Consider the following 22,186-nt stretch of genomic DNA (forward strand, 5'->3'; position numbering starts at 1 on the left):
TTGCAAAAATAAATTAATTTTAAAAAAAAAAAACACCCAATAGACGTCGGTTAGTGCACAACAGACGTCTAACCCCCTTAATCCCTTAACAACCCGTTTCAGGCATATGGACGTCGGGGATATGCCTCGGACGTCTATATAGACGTCGGGCCTGACCACAACGGACGTCTATATAGACGTCCGAGTCATACCCCGACGTCTGACTAACGTCACCCACAAAGACGTCGAATACAAATCAGACGTCAAAAAACGAAAAAAACATACATCTAAAACCCTTTATGCACTATTATCATCAAATGATACCTCTATACAGCATAAATGTGTCCTTATGTGATCTTCTCAATAATATGGATAAATGATGTCTCTTTGCAATATATATTTTTAAGTGACACAGCTATTCCAATTATCTAATTAAAATCAAATCTACATCTTCTAAGATCCAGGGAAAAAACTAAGTTTAGCATAATAAATCAATTGTTTTACTTACTTGAATTGAAAAAGAATGGAGTGAGTAAAATATATAAAGAAAAAAATAATGATAAAGTGACATATATTTATATATATTTAATATATATTATAAAAATAAAATAGTCATAATTTTTTTTATTTTAATTTTTTTAAAATAAAAGTAAAAAGTAAGAGAAATTAAGATCAAATGTAAAAGTTCGTATGTGAAACCATTGTTACTCTAAAGAAAATTATAACTATTTTTTGTTCTCCATTGTGTATTCTCTTCCCACAATCTGAGCACAGAAAAAAAAAAAACTCAAACATTCACCTACCCCATCTCTTTGAAAATCTCATGCCACATGAAACCATAACCGCAACCAACCATGTCTGAACCAAACTTACCTCCACCTGACCCAACCTTCTACCCTTCTTCCATGGCTCGTGAGTACCGCAAGGGTAACTGGACCCTCCAAGAAACTCTCATCCTCATCACAGCCAAGAAGCTCGACGACGAACGCAGGCTCAAAGCACCTTCTTCTTCCTCTTCTCCCTCTTCTTCCAACAGAAACAGCGGCGAACTAAGGTGGAAGTGGGTGGAGAACTACTGCTGGAGCCACGGCTGCTTGAGGAGCCAGAACCAGTGCAACGACAAATGGGACAACCTCTTACGCGACTACAAGAAGGTTCGAGACTACGAGGCCACCAAATCCTCCTCCTCCTCATCGCATATTTCAAACAACAACCAGTTTCAGTTCCAATCTTACTGGACCATGGAAAAACACCAACGTAAGGAACACAAACTACCCTCCAACATGCTCCTCCAAGTCTACCAAGCTGTCACGCAAGTGTTGCAGAAGAAATCCCACACTTCACAACTTCATCATCACCACCAACACCATTTCGTTAACGTTGTCCATTCACCACCACAGGAACATCCACAAGTTACGCCATTGCTAACTTCAACCTCACAGCCACTCTCCCAGACAACTCCGGCGGCTTCTCAGCCACTGCTGTTATTGCCACCACCGTCTCTTCCACCACGCCCGGTTGACTCCACTACTCCACCAGTTTCAGGTACTCTATGTATTTCATAATCAACATCAAGTTAGGACAATAACAACACTATTCCTTCTTTTTTTTTTTAAATTTTAATTTAAAAAGTGGTTCATAAATAATAATACATTTTCATTCTTAATCTTCTTAAAAATTATATATAAATGAATAATGATTCTCTTTTATTTATTCTTGTACTAATTAAATTTTCATCTTTATTTTTGTTATTCACTGGTAAAAGAATATATTAAATTTACTTTTTTTTTTATGTTATTTTATTGTGTTCCATTTTATATAATTTTTATTTTCACAAATGTAAATAGAGAGAAAAAAATTAGGTTGTTTGTATGTTTGCTTTTTTCGATATAATTTTTGGATGTGTTGTGTTTTGTTTGGATCTTGGTCAAACTTGTACTGTCTGTAAACCCTGCCACAATTAATGGGACCCGTTATTCTTTTTGGTAAAGTACAGTCAGTATTTCTTTAGGGTACATGTGTGATGGGGCCAAATGCCCTTTGGTAAAACTAAAACCTAACAACACTGTACAAACACTTCCAAAACTAAACTCTGCATCATTCTTTGAATCTCACCCTTTCTTTCTCCTTTTCATGGAACTTCATAATTATATTAAAACTTTCATAAGAAAATAAATATGTCTAATGTCATATAAAAACTCTTGTTTTATTTAAGTTTCAAGACTTTATTAATCTATTTTCAAAAGTACCATCATGCATACCCGTGGATGATGCATATGTCATCATTGTCTTGGATTTTGTGGGTTGTCCTAGGAGATCATGAATATTTACCGGTGTAATAATCACCTAGTGGTATAATGATTATATTAGTATAATATTTACTAAATATTTACAGTATACTATTTATTAATTATTATTAATATATGTACCTTGAATTTAATTAATAATATTATATATTATAAGAGTAACATAAGGTTCAATAATATATGGAATCTTCCCAAAAGAAAACTATATATATAACACACACGCATTTAGTAAGAATGTCATAGGTTAAAATAGATCTATATATACACACCAATCAAATTGAGAAGGAATATGTTTCACTTCAATGATTTCAGTCTGAAATAAATGACAAACTAGATTGTTACCATTCATCTTCTTTTATGTGAAAAGCTAGCCTAGCATATTTCTTGATATTTGTAAGAATTTTTTTTTCTTGATATAATATTTTATTTGTATTATTTTTGTAATCATATATAAAACTCAATGTATAAATTGATTTATAATAAATAACATGGTCTAAGTTTGGATGAGGTCTAACATGTACTAGTCAGATGATACAAAGCACTATAGTAATTAAATATATCGAGAAATTCATTTATTTTTTCAACATTAAAATTACTTTCTTAGAAGGAAATTTTTTTTATATATATATATTCCACTTGTATATGTATTACTTAAGAAAAGTTTTAAATGCATATGTATTACTTAATGTGAAAATGTTTTTTTTCAATAGTTATATACATGCATGTGTTATTTTCCGTCTTCCTCCATTGAAAATACGGTGATTATAATACCTGTGATGTGATGGGTGTTGTAGAGGGATCAGAATCGAGTGGCACAGAATGCAAAAACGATGACGAAAACTCAGAATCGAAACGCAGGAAATTTGAGCAGAAGCTTGGATCAAGCATCATGCGCAGTGCATCAGAGTTGGCACAAGCTCTTAGGAGCTGTGAGGAGAAGAAGGAGAAGAGGCACCGAGAGATGATGGAGCTTCATCGGCGAGGGCTTCACATTGAAGAAACACGTAACCAAGTGAACCAGCAAGGAATCACCAACCTTGTTTCTGCAGTAACCAACCTCACTGGTGTCATTCAATCATTCATCACCATGAACAAAGATCATGGTGCTGGAAATGCTGATGATCATGCATGTTCTTCCTAATGTTTTTGTGGAAGAAATAGTTTATAAATATTAATTATAATATGTTTTACTAATAGATTAATCCATGTTAAATAGTCTTTCTATTTGTATTTTGTAGGTTATTGACATTCTTTTAATGTTGGAAATCAACCAAATTGGTTGCATAATTATCCATGAGTGAATATTTGAAGTTTTGTTTAAAAAATATAAATTTGCATCTCGAAAAACAAAATAACAAAATAAATATAGTTAAACTATAATGATCATCTGTGAAAAAAAAGAAAGACAAAGAAAATCAATACAGAAGATAAAACGTGAAAGAAGAAAATAAGTATATGTTTGGCCAGAGATCGATATATATAATTTATTTAATGATGTATAGTGCTTAAAACTTTTTTAATATACCTAACTTTATTAAAAAAATTAATATTAAAATATTCTTTAATAAAATTTGATATTGTTTTTTTTAATAATAAGTTTAATAGATGTATATAACGTTACTTTTATTTGTTTTAGTTTACAAACAAAAACATAACAGATAAAGTTAAAGGATAATTGTAGGATGAAACATTTTACATTCATTTTATACGATATAGGAAAAATAATTATATAAGAGTAAATTTTTATATTTTATTAAGAAAAAAATAAAAAATAAAAAATAATAGTATCGAATAAATATGAATATAAAATATTAACTGGTGTGAAAGTATCATTTCTAAAAAAAGTTAAAAGGACACAGCAAAACGGTGAGGTTTGTGTTTTCAGTTTCATCAAGAAGAGCGCATTTATCTTTCAAATTTGGTTCATTTCTCTTGTTGAAACTCATTGACGTGCTTCCCGCATCCTTCAATTTTGGCTCTTTACAAATCCAACACAATCTCATCTTTGTTTCATTCTCTCTCTCACGCTCTTTCCTGTGATCCACGCTGCTTCAATTTCCTTCCCATTTCATCGAGGTATTTATTCTCTATTTGCATTTTCATGTTTTGTTTATATGTTTTCTTCAGACTATACAAGTAGTAGGAGAAGGGTTATGAGTTATGCTCCATTTGAGTTCTCAGAAATAACGGGTATTGCTTGTTTTTCTCTTAGCGTTGAACCATTTTTGTTTTGAGTCCAAAACCTTAGTTGTTGCAACTGTCTATACATTGGTTTGATGTCAATCTGTGTTTGAGAGCATCTTGCAATGGATATTGGCTGGTACTGGAGGAAAGTTCTTAGCCATGTTGAAAGTTTCAAACTTTAAGTCATGGGAATATGTGGTTTTTGATTTCAAGTGTCGAGTTACTCTGTCATCTAATCACTGTTCATTTTGTTCAGTTTTAATGTAATTACCTTAAGAGTCATAACTATATATGATTTCTGTATAGATATTTTACACTAACAATACATAGAAATTAAACTCCTAAATGTTTAAAAATTAATAACAAGAATTGGTGATCTGTTATTGAATAAACTTAGTGATTTCTCTGCCGCTGTTGTTAATTTTCTTTTGGTTGATTTGTTTTTCAATTGGAAGATTTGATTTTGAATTGCTGATGACTTGAAATTGATGATTCTCGAAACTGATGATTAGGCTAAATGGGGATAAAACCTCATGTTCTGCTACAGCAAAGCAAAAGGAAGAAGGGACCTTCTCGCATAAGTGCCACAACTATTATAGTCTGTACATTGATTATTGTCATGCTTATGTATTTCATGTTTTATAGACACTGGTCCAACAGGTTAGTAAAAGTAAGAAAACGCCTTCTCGCATAAGTGCCACCGCTATTATATTTTATTCATTGATTCTTGTCATGCTTATGTATTTTTCTATTTATAGACATTGGAGAAGGCAATTTTGTAGTGCAACAAATGATACACAATACTTGTTTCCTGATAAAAAATCACTCACGAAATTATGCAAATGTACTTGTACAAATGTAGCTCTAGCTTGTGTGAGATTAGTCTGTTCTTCCGCATCATTGTGAGAATATTTGGGATACTATTACTATTGGTTACTTGTTATTGTGTAATGTGTAATGAATGCTTGCTGATGACACTTCAGTTTTCGGCTTTATTGTTCTGTAAATATTTGTTTGTCAACATGTACAAAATCTTTTTTCCAGTTTTCTACTACATTTGTTGAGTGATTCAAACTTATTAAAAAATGAATTTAAATGGAACCTCTATTGCTAATATGGTGTCTGAGAATGTGATAATAAAGAAATAGAGATTAACATTAAACAGTCCGTGTTTCATTTTCTCATACAAAATGAACTTCAAAAGAGCATTTCTGTTATCTAATAATTCATTATATTACCTGCTGCATTCAGGACGAGACTTCAACCAGAGAGCTACATTTCAGTCTCTGAGGTACGGACTTAATATTACATTGTAAAGGGTTCGATAACTTTGTAGCCATTTTAAATTTATTTGCTGTCTAGTATCTTGCGACGTGTTTCCTTAAGTTTATAATTCAAACATGTATATTACTTTTCTTTTTCCTTTTGGATAAGGATACTGGTAAGTCAAGGTTTTTCCCTCCTCATCAGTTAATACTGAATATTCCTTAGATCCTTGATTAATCTAATAATTTCTAGTAACTAATTTGTTGCAGGATGAAAATACACTTGTGGAATCCAAAAAATCTGATCTACCTGGATATGCGGTAAGTTTTCATTCCCCATGCTGCTGTGATCATGTTAGCTTGTTTTTTTCAAAGTTCTAGGTGGTTGTCAAGTGAAATTATTAATTTTTACTTACAAAATGATACTCATTTCTTCCTTATCATAGGTAGTAATTACCTCTAAAGGCTCTATTATAGTAGAACTTTACAAGGAAAGTGCCCCTGAAGTTGTTGATGAATTCATAGATTTATGGTGAGTACTTGGTTCTCCCCTAATCCTGTTTATATTTCAAGAAATTAAAATGATGGCTGATGAAGAAATTGGGGAGAGTATTAAAGGAAAAGATGAAGAATTTCATGCTTTTTGGTAATTAGATTATTGGAAGTCTACTTTAGTTAAGCCTAAAAGACTAAGTAGATGGAAGTATATGGTTTTAGTTAAATCATATGGATTTAAGGTTCTCGTATTCAGAATGCTTCTCATCTTTTGGGGCATATAGTTTACGCTACAAGCTAGTGTTATGGGATGTTGGAGTGGCTTCAAAAGTTGGTTGATGAGATTTTCTTGGTCTTGGAATTAAGGAAGAGGACAGTGCTGATTCATTTCAGTCTACAGTTTCACTAAACATGTTGAAGATCTCACATCGACTAAAAATATAATTAAATCATAGAATATATAAGTAGGTAAAAACCACTACTTATTATTCGGTTTTATGAAATTGATTTAGGATTTAAAATCCACTATGTAAGATGGTATCAAAGCCGGTTCTAACAAGGTTTGTTGGGTCTATTTGAATCATCCACAAATATCTAATCTTCACTCTAGATGCTTAATTCTCAGGAGTATGTTGAAGATCCTCACATTAACTACATATATAACCAAATTATAGTATATAATGTGTACAAAATCTTATATTATAAGCCGATTTTATGAAATTAAGTTAGGTCTAAAATTCACTTTCTAAAATAATCTAATTTTTACTTTGGGTCTATTTGGATAATCTCTTAAAATACTTGAAACAAAAATAAGAAAGGAAAATTGAAAATTTTCTTCATTAACTTATGCATTAATTAAACATAAGTTTTTGGTTACACTAATACGAGAAAGCTTCTCTAAATTAGCTTATACATAAGTACATTTTAATTTAGGCATAATACCCAATTTTGTCCCCACTTTGATTCGGAAATCTCAAATTAGTCCCTTTATAGAAAAGTGAGTTGAATGGATCCTTACTTGTAATTAATTGACTCTAATGAGTCCCTTCCGTTAAATAGAAGGAAACGGAGTTAGTGGACTGATGATGTGGCAGTTTCTTTGGTGAGGTGTCAATACGTAATTGTTTGCGTGCTTACGTGGTGTTAGGGTTCTCCATTTTCAAATTGGGTTGTATTAAAAATTGGGGATAAAGGATTTGGGGCTGATTTGGGGATAATTCAATTGATCATTCTGTAAAGTTCCATCAGATTCATCACTGTCAATATTAGACTCTTGCAATGTTGATTCACTGTCTGAAAAATCACCAATCAAACTATCTTCATCTCCATCTCCGTCTGTCGGTGTACCAGTAATTTTAGAAAATAGATGAAGAGCATTGCGTGCAGCAGCCCTTTGAGGCCGGGAAGATTTAGATTTTGAAAATTTCCTTCTTGATATTTTTTGGCCACTTTTTCCCTTCCTACGTCGGCTACTCCCAATGGTATTGTCATCACACTCATCCAAGTTCCTCCTTTTCACACGTCTCCCAGAAGAAGTCATAATCTCAGTCTGTACAAAAAACGGAATGATTTAAAGTTGTTAGAAAATTAACAACCATTGTTCACTTTACAGTTTTCAACCTGTACGTACCTCAGTCTTCTGTTTTTTCCTCTTTGATCTACGGATGCTTTCCATGTGATTGTCTTCCCCTTCGCTGTTGTCTGTGCTGCACCCTGAATCACCAGAAGCATTGGAGGTTGAACATCCTTTCTCACCCTTAGAAGAGCAATCTTCAGTGACGTTATATTCTGAATCTGCATCATCGCTAAACACCTCAACTTCAGGTTCCCATTCCATAACATCTATAAACTCAGGCAGTGGTTCTGTAACCAAATCCAGGTCTGCCAATGGAAGCATGTGATAATCAGGGTCCAGATTGAAATCAGGACCAACAGAGGCAGACAGTCTTCTTTCTCGCACATGCCCTAATCTCGAACAAATCAGCCCCAAATCCTTTATCCCCAATTTTTAATACAACCCAATTTGAAAATGGGGAACCCTAACACCACGTAAGCACGCAAACAATTGCGTATTGACACCTCACCAAAGACAACTGTCACATCATCAGTCCACTAACTCCGTTTCCTTCTATTTAACGGAAGGGACTCATTAGAGTCAATTAATTATAAGTAAGGATCCATTCAACTCACTTTTCTATAAAGGGACTAACTTGAGATTTCCGAACCAAAGTGGGGACAAAATTAGGTATTATGCCTTTAATTTATGGAGTAACTTTTTCCATCTTTTCTTTATATTTCCTTCAAAAAGTTTTTTTTGAAATTTTTTATCTAAACAAGGCTTTCATCTTCTGTTTGGCATTCAGTTTTATGTTTGAATTGTGCATCTTGTTGGCGTGTTGAGGATTAACCTCTGCTGGGATTTCTTAATGAAAAACAGGAAGATGGTCAGGATACTCTAATGCAAGTAGTTTTGATGACTATATTTTAAGATTGTTCTATTAGGATCCTGCGCATACCCTAATGCCTATACCAATGTACTTGGTCAGCTACTGAAGAACATAATGATGTGTCTTGACTGGACAAATATTCAGTTGCTAGAACTTCAAGGACTTGTTTGTGCACAAAACCTTTCCTAATTTTTTATTTTATTTTAATGTCACTATCTCACTGCTTTAGTTTCAAGCTCCTATTTTCCTCTTATGAAATTCCTTTGAATGTATTCTCTTTATGCTTCCAACCAAACTTCAATTTTTTGTTTTCCAGTCAAAAAGGGCACTTCAAGGGAATGCTTTTTCACCAAGTAATTAAGCACTATGTAATTCAGGCTGGTCATAACAAAGGGCCCGGAGCTACTGAAGATTGGAACTTGTTAGGAAAGAAATATGCAAGGTTTATTTTTTGTTTTGTTTAATTGCAATTTGATGTTTATCATATCATTAGACCATTGATAATCTACCTGTGAGCTGAATATTTTTTTCTAGTTACTAAATGTTGTGATGATTAACTAGTATGAGACATGAAGCATTCATGCTTGGAACTTCGAAGGGTAATTACTTCAACAAAGGATTTGATCTTTTCATCACAACTGCACCAATACCAGATCTAAGTGAAAAGCTTATTGTGTTTGGCCGAGTCATCAAGGGAGAGGATATTGTTCAGGTGGCTGAATTTGCTTAATTCTCATTATCACATCTGATATTCTATGCTCAGTTTTTATTTTTCCTTTTCTTTTGTTGCTGGTTATGTCCTTTCCTACTCCTATTGGCTAAGGTTATGCATATCATTTTAAATAATTTTATCTGTTTAGTTATTAGTAGATTCATCAATTTGCATAAGCCATAATGGTTATAGAAGTCAGTACCATATTTATCTTGACATATGAATAAATTGGTTAAAGACAGTAACATCAGATAGGAATGAAAACATGGCAAGTCATGTGAATAAACAGACAGACTCTGTCCAAAATCAACACTAGATTTCAGAATTAAAGCTAATACTGATGGTTTCACAATCCTATGCTAGGAAATTGAAGAAGTGGATACAGATGAACATTACCAACCAAAAATTTCTATTGGGATACTTGATGTGGCTCTTAAAGAGATGGTGTGAAGGCTCTCTGCCTGAATCAAAATCGTAAATAGTACTTTGTTGATAACATGTTTGGTAAAATCCTCTCTACACAGATGAAGAACCTCAAGGATTTCACTTTAGGTTTGTCAATGGAACTTTTGATCTTTGATGCAGTTTTAGCTACATGTTTCAGTTGCCCATTCAAGGATTATGGAATCTTTTTTTCCCTTTTCTGTCATTATTCGGTCTTCTTTTGGTGTGGCAGGATGAATGTAAGAAGGTCTGTTGCCACTTGCCAGTTTGGTGATATCACCTCATATATATTTTGGCATTAAACTTCATTTGTAACCTCAAAGGAGGCACATTGAGATAACAAAGTATTTTTTTTCCCTACCTATGCAGTTCATGTATAGTGTTCAATTAATGACCATTTTAGGTCTGCGTCAGAATTGGCTCTGTAATTTATTTTATATTGATGCTTAATTCATATTTTTATTTAGTTATAATAGCAATAAGTGCAGAAAATAGGCTAAGCATATCAAGACTGTCAATGGAATGGCCATAATATTAATAGCAAGGAAAAATAGAGTACAAGAGAAGGTAAGTTTCAATGAAACAAATACAAAGAAAAAGGAACCGAAGCTAAGTTAATCGTTTTCAAAAAAGTGAAGTCGCACCATTCAAAAAAGTCCAATTTTCATTTTGTCAAAATTTTGTGGTAATATATCATTTTCCTTCTAAAAACTTCAAACAATATTAATGCAATTTACTCTGTCTTTTGATTAAATATCTGAAATTTAAATATTGAATAACCATCCCTAAACAAGGAGTTATCTTGCCCTAATTTTATAACTTAATTATAAAGTAGTTATTAATTTAGAATTTAATATTTAAAATTACATTCTCCCACAACAGTGATAGTGAGATTTTGTACTAAATGAGATTATTTTTTTAATTTTTTAAAATATTAAGTCTACATGATCTCACATCTAGATGATCAAATTGTTCATTAAAAAAAAAAGAAGTAAATAATGAGCAAAGAAGTGGAAAACTAGCCTTTAGCGTGACAATCCCCGCGCTCGTTCCTCTCTTTGACACACGGCGATTTTTCTTCCGCTATCTTCCCTCACTCGGATTCTCCCCTTCTCCCCTTTTTCTCACACTACAACGTTTTTGTCCAACTACAAAAGCACCACTCCTTCACTTTCAACTCTCTCTCTCCAACGACCACTAGGGCAAACAATCGCACGCAATGAAACCCGACTTGTACGAAATCTCCGACGACGAATGGGAGAATCACTCCTTCAAACCTTCGCGCGTCCTCAAACGACCTCGCACTTCGTCTCCTCCTTCCCCTCCACCTATCGAGTCCTTCGCTTACACCTCTAAGGTCGACGTTTTAAGCGAAAACGACAGCGATTGCGTCGAAATCGCCCCGAACGACGCCGATTTCCTCGACGACCTCGAGGACGCCGACGTGGACGCTTCCGGCGGAGGTTATGCGGCGGCCTCGCGAGGCCGGAGGTTCATCATCGATGACGAAGACGAAGACGCTGAGGAGAACGGTGGAAGAGACGGACGCGTGGCGGAATTGTACGAGGTGGAAGAAGAAGAAGTTGAAGAGTTGAACGAAAACGATGTCGTTGGTAGGGCTTTGCATAAGTGCGCGCGAATCTCTGCGGAGTTGAAGGGCGAACTCTTCGGCTCGACGGGGACCGCGTGCGAGAGGTATTCGGAGGCGGAGTCTTCGTCAGTGAGGATCGTGACTCAGGTTAAACGGCGATTTGTTTTGTATTTTTGTTTTGTTTAGGTTGAAGCTTGAAACTAGAGATTATATGTTCGTTTGAGGTGAAGTCCATGCCGTTGATGTTGTGTAGGAGGATGTGGATGTTGCGTGTGCGTCGGAGGATTCGGATTTTCAGCCATTGCTAAAGCCGTATCAGTTGGTTGGTGTCAACTTTTTGCTTCTGCTGTATCGGAAGGGGATTGGAGGAGGTAATTGTTAGGGTTTTGACGGTTTTTTGTATTAGGTCACGTGGAACTGATTATGTGTTTAGCTTCATTGGTTTCCTTTTTTGAAATTTGAATATTTCTGGTTGTAGTTATGCAATAGGTTTGTGCAATAGTGATTAGTATGTATTTTGTTAGGGTTTTTGAAGGGTTTTATGGTGTGCTGAGTTTAATTTGTGTGTTCGTGTTGCTTGTTGCTGCGTTATGGACTATGTAGATGTTTTCCTTGAGAAAAAGGGAAGTGGCTTAATTGATGGCTCTTTCGTTGTAGATTTCTCAATATTGTGACACTTTTATGTTGTGGTCTGGTGTTCTTTACTGTGGATTGTCATATTTGCTCCGTATCTGGTTTTGCTGCCCCTGATTTTGTGTTTATTGAAACAATATAATGTAATATGATTTGTGTTTACTGTTGGCATAGCCTTTTTTAGAGCTTAGTTGTATTTTGTTTTTTAGAATTTGAATATTTCTGGTTCTAATTATGCAATAGTTCGTCCATTAGAGATTAATATGCTTGCGTAGAATTGTGATTTGATACTTGATTTCACGTGTCACAGCCATATTGGCGGATGAAATGGGTCTCGGCAAAACAGTTCAGGTTTGTTATCCTTATTTAACACTACTTTTAACATGTTCTACTTTTGTTTGTAGTCCTTGACTTTTCAATTAAGATATGACATGTTATTTGTATCCAGGCCATCACATATTTAACTCTGTTGAAACGCTTGCACAATGATTCTGGTCCACATCTTATAGTCTGTCCTGCTTCTGTTTTGGAAAACTGGGAAAGGGAACTAAAAAGATGGTGTCCGTACTTTTCTGTTCTTCTATATCATGGTGCTGGACGTGCAGCGTACTGCAAGGAGTTGAACTCTTTGTCCAAGGCAGGATTGCCTCCTCCATTTAATGTTCTTCTTGTGTGTTATTCACTTTACGAGCGTCACAGGTACATTCCTATATTCTTAACTACCATTTATATGTATTGTCTTCAAATGTTGATTAAATTTTTATAATTTATATTCATGCTAGTGCACAGCAGAAAGATGATCGGAAAATTCTGAAGAGATGGAGATGGAGCTGTGTGTTGATGGATGAGGCACATGCTTTGAAGGACAAAAATAGCTTTAGGTGGAAAAATCTGATGTCTGTTGCACGAAATGCGAACCAACGTTTGATGTTGACTGGGACACCACTTCAAAATGATCTACATGTATGTATCTACATAAGTGAATGTCTTTGCTGCATTGTAGCTGTTTTTGTTGTTGCTGAAAAAAAACTATTAATTTTGTCAGTAGTGGAATAATTTCTTCTCTTAAAAAATTCATATGTTGTGGCTGGACACTATTACAAAGGTAATTTTAGAGCATTTTTGGAAGCTGTGATCATTGCTGAAGCATGGAACACATGCTTAACTTCAACTAATCAATATCTGGCGTGTCACACTGACACTTTAAATTTTCCACTGAATGTGACTATAAGCTTCAAAACTCTTTGATATGTCCTTTGTATAATTGGGATTCTTCTTCTTTCATTCTAATTCTATTACTGTAGAATCTGACTATATTTTGATTGAAAACAATGCGTGGATGGGATTAGGCAGAATAAGAGCTGGAGCTGTGAAATACTTTTAGGAAGAATAGGACAGTTATACTGGTAGAAAAAATTACTACCTAAACTAGGTAGAATGTTTGTTGACAAAGAAGTAGAAGAAAACATAAAGAAAAAGCAAACACGCCCAACCAAGGTAAACAAACCTATGACCCCTGGCCAGCTGAATCTGAACATATGCCTCTCTTTCTCTTCCTTTGAACTGCCTATATAACACACTTGCTTTCTGTCTCTCTGTCGCTTTGTCCTCTAACAAAATCCCCCTCTCATTTGTTCTGTACAAGTCTGTCCCTCCCCTAATTGGAGAATCAACTGACATAAGCAGAGCATTGACTTTATCTGGCCCCTACTTAATCTGGAGCTTATCATAAAGGCCCTGTCTTGAGTGTTTTTTAGTCAGGTGAGTAGACTTATTAAATGTTTTGGGTTTTTGAGGGCGGCTTTTAGGAGGTTGATACTTGTAAAGTTGTATTTACATTTTTGCTGATGACAACTTTTTTCTTTTTGACAGCAAAGGGGTTGTCCATCTATTACATTTCTTTCCTGCAGATTTAGTTGTACTGTATATTTTGTACTGGAATAGTTACAGACTTACAGTGATTCTAATAGGAACTTTAATTTATATACAGAATCATGTAAGTCTTTACATAAAAAGTTTGACACTTATAAATCCTTGAAAACAGATGCATAGAGAATACACATCAACGGTTTTATCTGCCTATGTGAGCTAGACTCATGGTAACGTTTCGGAGAGCTTATTTTTTGAATCGCGAATTGTTTTATATCTTGAATCGTAAGATTAAAAAACATAACAATCAAGACATATAAACATGTAAAAGATGTAATTAATAATAACAACCACATTAAAAAAGAGTGGTTGTATAGTGGATAAATTATTGTAATGGTTGGATTGGGTTAGCTTGTATGACCAAACTCCTTTGTTAAATGGAGAAAAATATATGGGTTGATAAATATTTGACCCCAAGAGAATAAGAAAGAAAGATGACAGTTTTCAGTGCAGTGGCAGTTTTCAGACAGTCACCTTTTTTAATCTTTTGGGTGAGTGATAGATTCCAGAGTCACCTGTTTTTTTGGGTGCAGTAGTAGTTTTAGAGGGAGTCACCATTTACTAATTGGGCTTTAAAATTCTTTAAACAAAATGGGCTAAAATTTGAAGTTAAAAAAGATCCCAATTCCAACCCACTAAAAAGCCCTAGGGTTGTCTGTCCTTGTTCACGAACGCACATGAAGTTAGCGTCGAGGCTGTGCCATCGCCAGGTATGTTGATGTCATGAGAGTCGCTGTTGCGAGTAGCCACCGAGAGAGGCGTTGCTATTGTGAGGTCTGTCGGCTTCTTCTCCCTCACCGCTAGGAGGCAGCGAGAGGCACAACTGCCTGAGCCATTGCGATAGTTGCTGCAACAATAGTCGTTGCTGTGATGGGTGCCACAGTGAGTAACATCTCTGCCCCTGGATGCTACGATTTAGGATGATTCGAAGATGGAATCGTACACTATAACATGATACGGGAGCAAACAGAAGTCTTCAAGTGATTGATATAGTGGAGGTGGAGAATCTTATCATATCGTATGCTTTGTATTTATGATACTTACTACCATGGCTAGACTACATGGAGTGCACAATGCTTTTGTGAAAAACTAATTTCTCAAAGATATTCACCATGAAATGTTATAGAAGTTGAGGATGGGCTGATACAGTTGCAAGAAGGGAGTAGTGGAGGATGGGCTGATACATTGTAGGCCCAAAGTCTGAAGGTTTATTCTAGAACATAGAAAGCAGGGCAGAGAATAGTAATTAGTTAGGAGAGTAGTGATGTGGCAAGGGATCTTGAATTAGTGTGAATTCAGGTATTTGCAGGGAAGGAAATTGAATGGAAACAATTGTTGTATTATGGAATGTGGTCTGATCAACGTGATTCAAGACCCTGTTGTTATATTATGAAATATCATAAAAATAAAAGGAAACCCAAGAATCTAGTCTCTGTTCATCCCCCCCCCCCAAGCTGTCAGCTGTGCAGTTTCTGTTATTTCTTTCCTCCTGGGTTTTGATTTGCTGCATCACCCTTGTATCTCCTTATATACACGTATATGAAAACACAAATAGAATTAGAAGTGTCTAATAAGCTTGTATACCAAGGAGGTCTAGCTTAGTTGATTGAGTAGTGTATGCAAGTTGTTCTGAATATCCTGGAATCTGAGTTCAGCTCCTTTCAAGGAATAATAATACACAGTTACAGTCAAGGTGGAGAAAAGGAAGACACCCTGTCATTTGTATTCTGTGCCAATAATGTACTTAAATCTTGAACAAAATCTCTCTGGTTTGTCTTAACCTGTTGATTTTGCTGGCATTAATATAAATTTAGTTGCTGAAGCAAGCTTTGTTGTGAATTTGTTGCAGGAATTATGGTCATTGTTGGAGTTTATGATGCCTGATATTTTTGCTTCTGAAGACGTTGACCTAAAAAAGTTACTAAATGCAGAAGATAGAGATTTAATTGGTCGGATGAAATCCATCTTGGGGCCATTTATTTTGCGCCGACTGAAATCTGACGTGATGCAACAACTTGTTCCAAAAATACAGCAAGTATGTCTGTCACCTTTGGTGCAAATTTTTTTGTTTTATTATACTCTTAATCTTCATTATGTCCTTGTTTCTATTTTTCAATTTTTGTTACTGCAGGTTGAATATGTTATAATGGAAAGGCAGCAGGAATCTGCTTACAAGGAAGCCATTGAAGAGTATCGTGCAGTTTCACAAGCTCGGATGGCAAAATGTTCTGAGCTTAATTCAAAAAATTTACTAGCAGTTCTTCCCCGGCGACAGATAAATAACTATTTCGTTCAGTTCCGCAAGGTTCCTGATTTATGTTTTGACTTAAAATGAAGCTATATTTTGTTTGGATTTAAACTGCTCTCTTTTATTTGGTAATATATTTCTGTATTCTTATTCTAGATAGCAAATCATCCCTTGTTAATAAGGCGAATCTACAATGATGAGGATGTCATCCGCTTTGCTAGGAAGCTACATCCAATAGGTGCTTTTGGTTTTGAATGTACTTTGGACAGAGTTATAGAGGAACTTAAAAATTACAACGACTTTTCTATTCACCGGGTAAATCTTCTACTCAGAACAATGCATTTGCTCACTCTCTCTATGTATGTATTGCATCAATATGCTCAAGTAGTTTGTGTTAGCTCATCCCGATGCTCCAATAATGGGCAAAAGCACACATTTTGCATCCCCTTTTCTTCACTATCAAATTCCTTTTGGTGAAAGCCCAAAAGCCCCATGTTTCTATGGTAAAAAAATGATAATTGACAACTTAAAATCCAGGCTTGGGTATGAAACTAACTGCTTAAGACCCTGTGTTGCGGAATCATTTACGTTAGATGAAAGTCTGATATTGGTTATTTCAATCAACTGCTCTCTATTTAACTAGAACTTTTACATGAGTCAACCTTTTTTTTTCACAATTCTAATAGTGTTTTAGGCACAGCAAACAAGGAATGTCTGATACTTGAGTAGCAATGGACAACATGCAACAACTGCAACAACCAGCCTGAACCATTATATTGGGCAGCTAAATTGACCAATCAGGGTCATTAAGCTATGCAAGAAACTAAAATTTAATAAAATCATTGGATTACTTTTTAAGCGAGTTCTGCTAAGTTTTTCTATCAAACAACCTTTTTTCCCATTCTATCGATGCCCAATAAATGCATTATATTAGATGGTTTCTAGCTGCATCTTACAATGTTTAATTGATTTGTGTTTGCTGATGCATTTTATAAATATTTAACCATTTCTATGTTAGTGTTTTGTCATAACACCTCTTACGCTGCTCTGTATTATCCTTGTTCTCATTCTAGCAAGGTAGAATACAGTGTTGACATTTCATTAATACAAGCTGTTGTAGTGACATTGTAATTATAAAATTTTACTTGATGATTGTTTACTGTGGATAGCATTGGCTTAAATTTCAAGCTGTAAATTTTTTACTTGCAGCTTTTACTTCACTATGGTGTCAATGATAAAAAGGGGATCCTTTCGGATAAGCATGTTATGCTTTCTGCAAAATGTCGGGTATGGATTTATGACTAAAATTTCTGTAATTGTCAAATATACAGTGGCGGCATAATTATGTGCTGGGTATCCTGAGATTGACCTATCATGTAGGCCTTAGCAGAACTTCTTCCTTCACTAAAGAAGGATGGCCATCGAGTCTTGATCTTTAGTCAATGGACCTCAATGCTTGACATATTGGAGTGGAGTTTGGATGTCATTGGATTGACCTATAGGCGGCTAGATGGAAGGTAATTTTGTTTTTTGACATTATGACACTTTAAAGTTAAAAAGGTATGGTATCTTTGAAAAGGATTATTTTATTCAGTACATTAACAAACAAGGAGAAAATTAAGTCATCTATGTGAGTAATATGTTGAAAGTAATCTAGTGTTTGTATGTATATGTGTGCATGTTTTTGTTGAGTTCACCACATCACGGGATTAAAGAAGTTGCTAAATTAGTTTAAGGATTGGATGAAAAGTTTGAAATGTTACAGGATGATAGGAACAAATATAGAGTACTTGAAGGAGTATATATATGAAAAAAAGAGCTCGGGAGATCTTAACTCAGATTTCTCTTTTGATTCATAAATAGAATATTTGATTAATTATTCTTAAAACATGTAAAATTGATAAACATTCTTTCATTTAAATTTGAATTTTGAGTCTTTATTTTAATTAAGTCAATTAAAAAATGTTGTTTATGTAGAATGCATTTTATTACAAAAATGTATAAACAACTTAAATGCAGTTTCATATTAAAACAATCAAATATTATTATTAAATTTATAAAATAAAATACTTATATTAAATTATAATTATATTTTTATAAAGTTAAATTAATATAATAAATATATTATAATTTTAAAAGTCCGTGTGTTTTGCACAGGTTCACATACTAGTGTATATATACGTGTGGCGTGTGTCTATATATATGTGTGTGTGTACACACATATATGTATGGACCAATGGCTTACAACATAAGCTTAAGGAAAGAAAGAAAATATATGTTTGACCCTAGGATTCTAAGTTGCGGATTGATACAACACTAAACAACTTTAGCTTAGAAGATAATATAAACTATTTACACACTCCTTAATTTGAAGCATACAAATATATGTTCCAAGCTTGGAACATATAAATATATAATTTGAGGTTCTCTCAGATTTTGTCAAAATGTATGGAGGTTGATCATTGGAGCCAACAGATCTAGTGCAAATTTCCTTGGACAACAACTTTTCTCTAACATGATATTCATTTTCTGTGCTGTCTTGTGAAACACAAGGTTGGAAGCAATTTGTAGAGTTGTTTGAGAAGGACTCACCTTGTTTATTTCAAGATATCTAACACATTTGTTTTGAGAAATCACAATATATTCTTTTGATTGAGCCACTTCAATGCCTAGAAAGTATGAGAGACAAGACCTTCAATTTGAAAGTATTTGCACAAATGATGCTTTAGCTAAGTAGTTCTGGTATCATCATTCCCGGTAAGAACTAGGTCATCAACATACACAATTAGGTAAACACATTTTCCTGGAGATGTATAATGACAATAAAAGATTTATGCTTCATTCTGTTTTACTAAAGATTTGAATATGACTAAACTATCCAAACCAAGCACTAAGAGATTGCTTGAGACCATAGAGATCATCTTTAATTTACAACCTGACCTACACTCTTGATTGAGGGTTGCTTCATGTAGATGTCCTCCTCTAGGTCACCATGAAGGAAAACATATTTGATATCCGATTAATGAAGAAACAAAAATAGTCATTTTTTCTTCATGAGAAGAAGCATAACTGTAATCCAGACCATATATTTGAGTATATCCTTTGGTCAACAACTGGGCTTTAAGACAATTAACTTCACCATCTGACCTAACTTGAATGGTGTATATCCATTGACAAAAGATTTTCTTTTACCCAAACTATGTGTGATTATGGTAAAGAACTTGTATTTCAACAATTATGACTTGTTGCCAGCGGGATGATTAAGTGCTTCAATCATATTTTCGGAATGGTAATAAAAGACATGAAAAAAAAGAGAAGTAGGAGAGGGATATCATATGATAACTTAGTAATAATTAGGGGGGTCATGATATTGAATGATGATCAGGAGTGGGTCTCACTGCCTCGACTTTGAAAGAGCACAATTCATCAAAGTATTGGTATGTTTCTCCCTAAAGAGAATGCATCATCTTCAAACTAAAGGTGGGAAGCCATTGTCAAATTTAAGCAACACTGAAATCCTTCATGGGATCCCCTTGCGCTATGTAATTAACAATTAATCACTAACAAAACTAGAGCGGTTATATAAGTCTCTATATCTTTTTAAAGCCATGTTTGTCTGAAGTTTTTACTTGTGAGATGATTTAACGAAAGAAAAATTAACCTTTTATAGTAATATTTCACATGCACTAATACATTTTTTTAAATTTTTTTTTATTAAATATACTCTCGTAGCATTATAGCAAGCATGTCTTGACTTGTGAGTAGATTGGCGTTTTAGCTATGCAATTTTTCCTTCCTTTTTCGTGTGTTCTAATTCACTCAAGTCACTCATGGCTCCTTTTCATTAACAGTGAGAAGTTCAATTCAATTTTCATCTCTCCTTTGATAAAGTGGACTGTTAAAATGTTTACCATTTTCAATATTGGTCGTCAGACACTTTTATCCTATGCTGTTTAAAATCTTAGAGATCCTACTATTTGATTGCCAGTACACAGGTAGCGGAGAGGCAAACAATAGTTGATACGTTCAATAACGATACTTCAATATTTGCCTGCTTACTTTCCACGAGAGCTGGTGGTCAGGGCTTAAACTTAACAGGAGCTGATACAGTTGTGATTCATGACATGGATTTTAACCCACAGATTGATAGGCAAGCTGAAGATCGTTGCCATCGAATTGGTCAAACAAAGCCTGTAACCATATATCGGTATTTACCCATTATTTTTCCTTCACTCCCATTAACATTCGTAAAAGTGCTAAATCCTGTGTTTTTCTTTGTTAAAGTCCAACCCTTATAATTTGAAACTGTTTGAATGTCTTGGTGACTATTTTCTTATGACATTTTCCATTGAAGGCTAGTGACCAAGGGAACAGTTGATGAAAATGTGTATGAGATTGCAAAAAGAAAACTAGTATTAGATGCTGCCGTTCTCGAGTCCATGGAGGAGATCAATGAAGGTGACATGCCCGAGAAGACCATGGGAGAGATATTGTCTGCTATTTTATTGAGTTAAAATTTTGAGCTAAGGAAAACACAGTTTAATTTATCTTTACTCCTTTACTATAGCTCCGATCTTGAATTAATCTGTTGATCTGGGATAGAAGAAAACTCCCGCCCTACAAATTGGTTAAGAATGCGATAACCATTATTGATGTACATTAGTCTTTATGTTAAAGTGTTGATGACAGTGAATAGTTTAGTTAGAATCAATAGGAGAATTAGTTTAAAAGTCATGGTAGAGATAGCAAATTTGTTGAACATTATTCCGGAAGCCCTAATGAAGAAAGCTCTTACAGTGCATTTTAAATTTTCCGTATCTTTATTTTTCTTCTGAATGCCACATCTTTTAACCAGTCAGATACAGCTGTAACATATGTGCAAGGCAACTTTGATTTATCTTTTTTTTTTTTTGAGATAGATGTATGGTTATAATAACATTTTCATTTATTGTTAATATTGATTATAAATATACGACATTTTTCTTTTACTGTTAATTTGTTAGAGAACAAATCTTATATTGACGTACATATTACGCCCTTAATTCTAGCAACGCAGGTTTGAGAATACTCTTCGTTGTGTCGAATTCGAAGAGGTTTCCGTGGAGGGCTTTGCAGCTATCCTTTATCCTTCGAACATCAATGTTACGGTAATTTCTTTTGGAAAAAAGTTTAGATGTATATACATCAGAAACATTCTGAGTTATATAATTCATAAATTTATTTTGAATTATGAAATTTGAAATTTAATAAAGTATTTTGGATTGTATGGTCTTGGATAACATAATTTGTAAATGTATCATTCATAAATATATTTCGAATTTTACATTCTATAAATGTATTTTGGGTTGTTCAACGAATTCTAGATTGTATAATCTGTAAATATAATTTAAATTATGCAAACCATAAATGTATAAAATCCTTTAATGTATGTTGGATAGTAGGATTGCACAATGAAAACATATATTTTAAATTGTATAATTTAAAATATATTTTTTATCTAAATATATTTAAAATTAAATTGTATATCTGGACTGCAAAATCTAGAAACAGATTTTGATATTATTTAATTTGAAAATACATTTTGAATTGTGTAATTTGAAAAATATTTATAAATTGTATCAATAAAAAATAACCCTGGAGAAGGCGTAAGGGTGACGGTGGAAGAAATAGCCATATTAGCCTAGTGAGCAAAATTCCAACTCGGAATCATCGTAGGGGTGAAAGGACATTCATCACTCTTAACCATAAACAAAGATATCGAGTTTCAGATAGTGATGATTGGCAAGAGGGTTCTAGAAACATAGGGTAAATAGGGAAGTATAATGAGATTGGGTGAGTTATGGGAAGGCTAAATAAGCTTGCTTAGGCTGGACAAAGCGTGTAACTTCGTTGCAGTATTGGTTCTTAGATCTTTCTCTACTTCTGCAGGAATTATGTTAAGTGGTGCTGTGAG

General features: G+C 34.2%; 4 protein-coding genes across 5 annotated transcripts; 3 read left to right on the forward strand and 1 right to left on the reverse strand.

The window, feature by feature from the left end:
• Positions 1–607: 607 nt before the first annotated feature.
• LOC148202772 (uncharacterized) lies at positions 608–3,720 on the forward strand. The gene is made up of 2 exons (XM_088110934.1): positions 608–1,524; positions 3,080–3,720. The coding sequence occupies exons 1-2, from the start codon at positions 834–836 to the stop codon at positions 3,424–3,426; spliced, it is 1,038 nt and encodes a 345-aa protein (XP_087967060.1). The 5' UTR covers positions 608–833; the 3' UTR covers positions 3,427–3,720.
• A 1,266-nt stretch (positions 3,721–4,986) lies between these two features.
• On the forward strand, positions 4,987–10,192 carry LOC148202773 (peptidyl-prolyl cis-trans isomerase CYP21-4-like). Of its 2 annotated transcripts, XR_015784745.1 has the most exons (8): positions 4,987–5,129; positions 5,721–5,760; positions 6,005–6,055; positions 6,181–6,266; positions 8,993–9,118; positions 9,238–9,388; positions 9,752–9,940; positions 10,065–10,192. XR_015784745.1 is itself a non-coding variant. In XM_088108553.1 (7 exons), exons 1-7 carry the CDS (start codon positions 4,987–4,989, stop codon positions 9,836–9,838), a joined length of 684 nt encoding a protein of 227 aa, XP_087964679.1. In that variant the 3' UTR covers positions 9,839–10,192. The 2 variants fall into 2 exon arrangements, 1 of the variants encoding a protein (XP_087964679.1); XM_088108553.1 differs by having other exon boundaries at positions 9,752–10,192.
• Positions 7,337–8,840, reverse strand: LOC148202774 (uncharacterized). Its single transcript, XM_088108554.1, has 2 exons — positions 7,860–8,840; positions 7,337–7,778 (listed from the first exon to the last, which is right to left on the reverse strand). The coding sequence occupies exons 1-2, from the start codon at positions 8,124–8,126 to the stop codon at positions 7,404–7,406; spliced, it is 642 nt and encodes a 213-aa protein (XP_087964680.1). The 5' UTR covers positions 8,127–8,840; the 3' UTR covers positions 7,337–7,403.
• A 646-nt stretch (positions 10,193–10,838) lies between the features above and the next one.
• On the forward strand, positions 10,839–21,221 carry LOC148202775 (protein CHROMATIN REMODELING 19-like). Its single transcript, XM_088110727.1, has 12 exons — positions 10,839–11,570; positions 11,677–11,794; positions 12,367–12,407; positions 12,505–12,755; positions 12,839–13,019; positions 15,835–16,020; positions 16,117–16,290; positions 16,390–16,548; positions 17,443–17,520; positions 17,614–17,750; positions 20,222–20,440; positions 20,588–21,221. The coding sequence occupies exons 1-12, from the start codon at positions 11,052–11,054 to the stop codon at positions 20,745–20,747; spliced, it is 2,223 nt and encodes a 740-aa protein (XP_087966853.1). The 5' UTR covers positions 10,839–11,051; the 3' UTR covers positions 20,748–21,221.
• The last annotated feature ends 965 nt before the right edge of the window (positions 21,222–22,186 follow it).

Source organism: Vigna umbellata, chromosome 3, assembly GCF_029865625.1.
Source record: "Vigna umbellata cultivar VRB3 chromosome 3, Vumbellata_1.0, whole genome shotgun sequence".
Classification (NCBI taxonomy): domain Eukaryota; kingdom Viridiplantae; phylum Streptophyta; class Magnoliopsida; order Fabales; family Fabaceae; genus Vigna; species Vigna umbellata.

What these genes read in the sequence shown, in the direction of transcription:
- LOC148202772 (XM_088110934.1), top strand. Translation starts at nt 834, where the DNA reads ATGTCTGAACCAAACTTACCTCCACCTGACCCAACCTTCTACCCTTCT. An exon ending in CACTACTCCACCAGTTTCAG is followed by an intron (nt 1,525 to 3,079) that starts GTACTCTATGTA and finishes TGGGTGTTGTAG; the next exon opens with AGGGATCAGAATCGAGTGGC.
- LOC148202773 (XM_088108553.1), top strand. Translation starts at nt 4,987, where the DNA reads ATGGGGATAAAACCTCATGTTCTGCTACAGCAAAGCAAAAGGAAGAAG. An exon ending in TATAGACACTGGTCCAACAG is followed by an intron (nt 5,130 to 5,720) that starts GTTAGTAAAAGT and finishes TGCTGCATTCAG; the next exon opens with GACGAGACTTCAACCAGAGA. An exon ending in TTAGGAAAGAAATATGCAAG is followed by an intron (nt 9,119 to 9,237) that starts GTTTATTTTTTG and finishes ATGATTAACTAG; the next exon opens with TATGAGACATGAAGCATTCA.
- LOC148202774 (XM_088108554.1), bottom strand. Translation starts at nt 8,126, where the DNA reads ATGCTTCCATTGGCAGACCTGGATTTGGTTACAGAACCACTGCCTGAG. An exon ending in GGAAAAAACAGAAGACTGAG is followed by an intron (nt 7,779 to 7,859) that starts GTACGTACAGGT and finishes TTTTTTGTACAG; the next exon opens with ACTGAGATTATGACTTCTTC.
- LOC148202775 (XM_088110727.1), top strand. Translation starts at nt 11,052, where the DNA reads ATGAAACCCGACTTGTACGAAATCTCCGACGACGAATGGGAGAATCAC. An exon ending in CACTTCAAAATGATCTACAT is followed by an intron (nt 13,020 to 15,834) that starts GTATGTATCTAC and finishes AATTTGTTGCAG; the next exon opens with GAATTATGGTCATTGTTGGA. An exon ending in ATTTCGTTCAGTTCCGCAAG is followed by an intron (nt 16,291 to 16,389) that starts GTTCCTGATTTA and finishes TTCTTATTCTAG; the next exon opens with ATAGCAAATCATCCCTTGTT.